We start from the raw sequence: 1,000 nt of genomic DNA, 5'->3' as shown, positions 1-1,000 counted from the left end.
TGGGGTCCTCTGTGTGAGAGAGCTGCTCCAGCTCAGCTTTTCTCCTCCTCAGCTCAGAGATCTCCTGCTGCAGGACCTTCAAGCTTTTCTCTTTCTCTTTAATTTTCCTCTCGATGTTCTGCTGTCTCTCTTTAAGCTCTCTCTGCTTCTCGTTCATCTCTGCTGCAGCTGAAACTGTGTCGTGGCCTTTATGTTCATCCATTGTGCAAAGAATGCAGATACATTGTTGATTAGTGCGGCAGAAGATCTTCATCACCTCATTGTGGCGAGGGCACATGATCTCCTGGAGCTTCTGGGAGGGGTCCACCAGCTTGTGTTTCTTAAAGGCGGAGGATTCATAGTGAGGCTGGAGGTGCTGCTCACAGTAAGAGACCAGACACTGCAGACAGGACTTGACAGCTTTCAGCTTTGTCTCAGTGCAGAAATCACAGCTCACATCTTCATGTTCAGCATGACAGAGATCAGCTTTAGCAGCTTGGAGTCCAGTCTTCTTTGTTTCCTCCACTAAATCTGCTATCACGGTGTTTCTCACCAGAGCAGACCTCGGTGTGAAGGTCTGTCTGCACTGAGGACAGCTGTGGGTTTCCTTCTGATCCTCTTCATCCCAGTAGATTTTAACACAGTTCATACAGTAGCTGTGTCCGCAGGGAATAGTCACCGGATCCTTCAGGAGATCCAAACAGATCGAGCAGCAGAGTTTGTCTCGGTTCACCTGGTTTTCTCGCTGCGCCATTTTCGGGATGATAAATGTAATTTAGATCGTTGTCGCCTCAATAATCCAACTCGTTTCAAACACTCAACGTCGGTTGGAAGAACACAGAAAAGCTTTATTCCTTTATTCTGCGAGGATAATAAGCAGGCCAAACTCACAAATGTGGTTTCTGGATGATAGTGATGTGACGTTCTTTACTGATGTATCTAATCTCATTAAAAAATCTAAGCCATCCACCTGTCAACTTGACCCTCTCCCTACTGTGTTAGTTAAAGCCTGTCTTCCCTC

At 46.6% G+C, this 1,000-nt stretch overlaps 1 protein-coding gene across 1 annotated transcript in view; it reads right to left on the bottom strand.

Moving 5' to 3' along the window:
* Positions 1–913, bottom strand: part of LOC102314369 (tripartite motif-containing protein 16) — a 2,142-nt gene extending 1,229 nt beyond the window's left edge. Inside the window, exon 1 of the mRNA XM_042216690.1 lies at positions 542–913. Coding sequence (XP_042072624.1) covers positions 542–733 — 192 coding nt within the window. The 5' untranslated portion in view covers positions 734–913. The remainder of the gene's footprint in view (positions 1–541) is intronic.
* Positions 914–1,000: the final 87 nt, after the last annotated feature.

This window comes from Haplochromis burtoni, unplaced genomic scaffold (assembly GCF_018398535.1).
Source record: "Haplochromis burtoni strain Fernald_Lab_line unplaced genomic scaffold, NCSU_Asbu1 Contig_1198, whole genome shotgun sequence".
NCBI lineage: Eukaryota > Metazoa > Chordata > Actinopteri > Cichliformes > Cichlidae > Haplochromis > Haplochromis burtoni.
The sequence above is the reverse complement of the archived record's forward strand: the minus strand, read 5'-3'. Positions and strand labels throughout refer to the sequence as shown.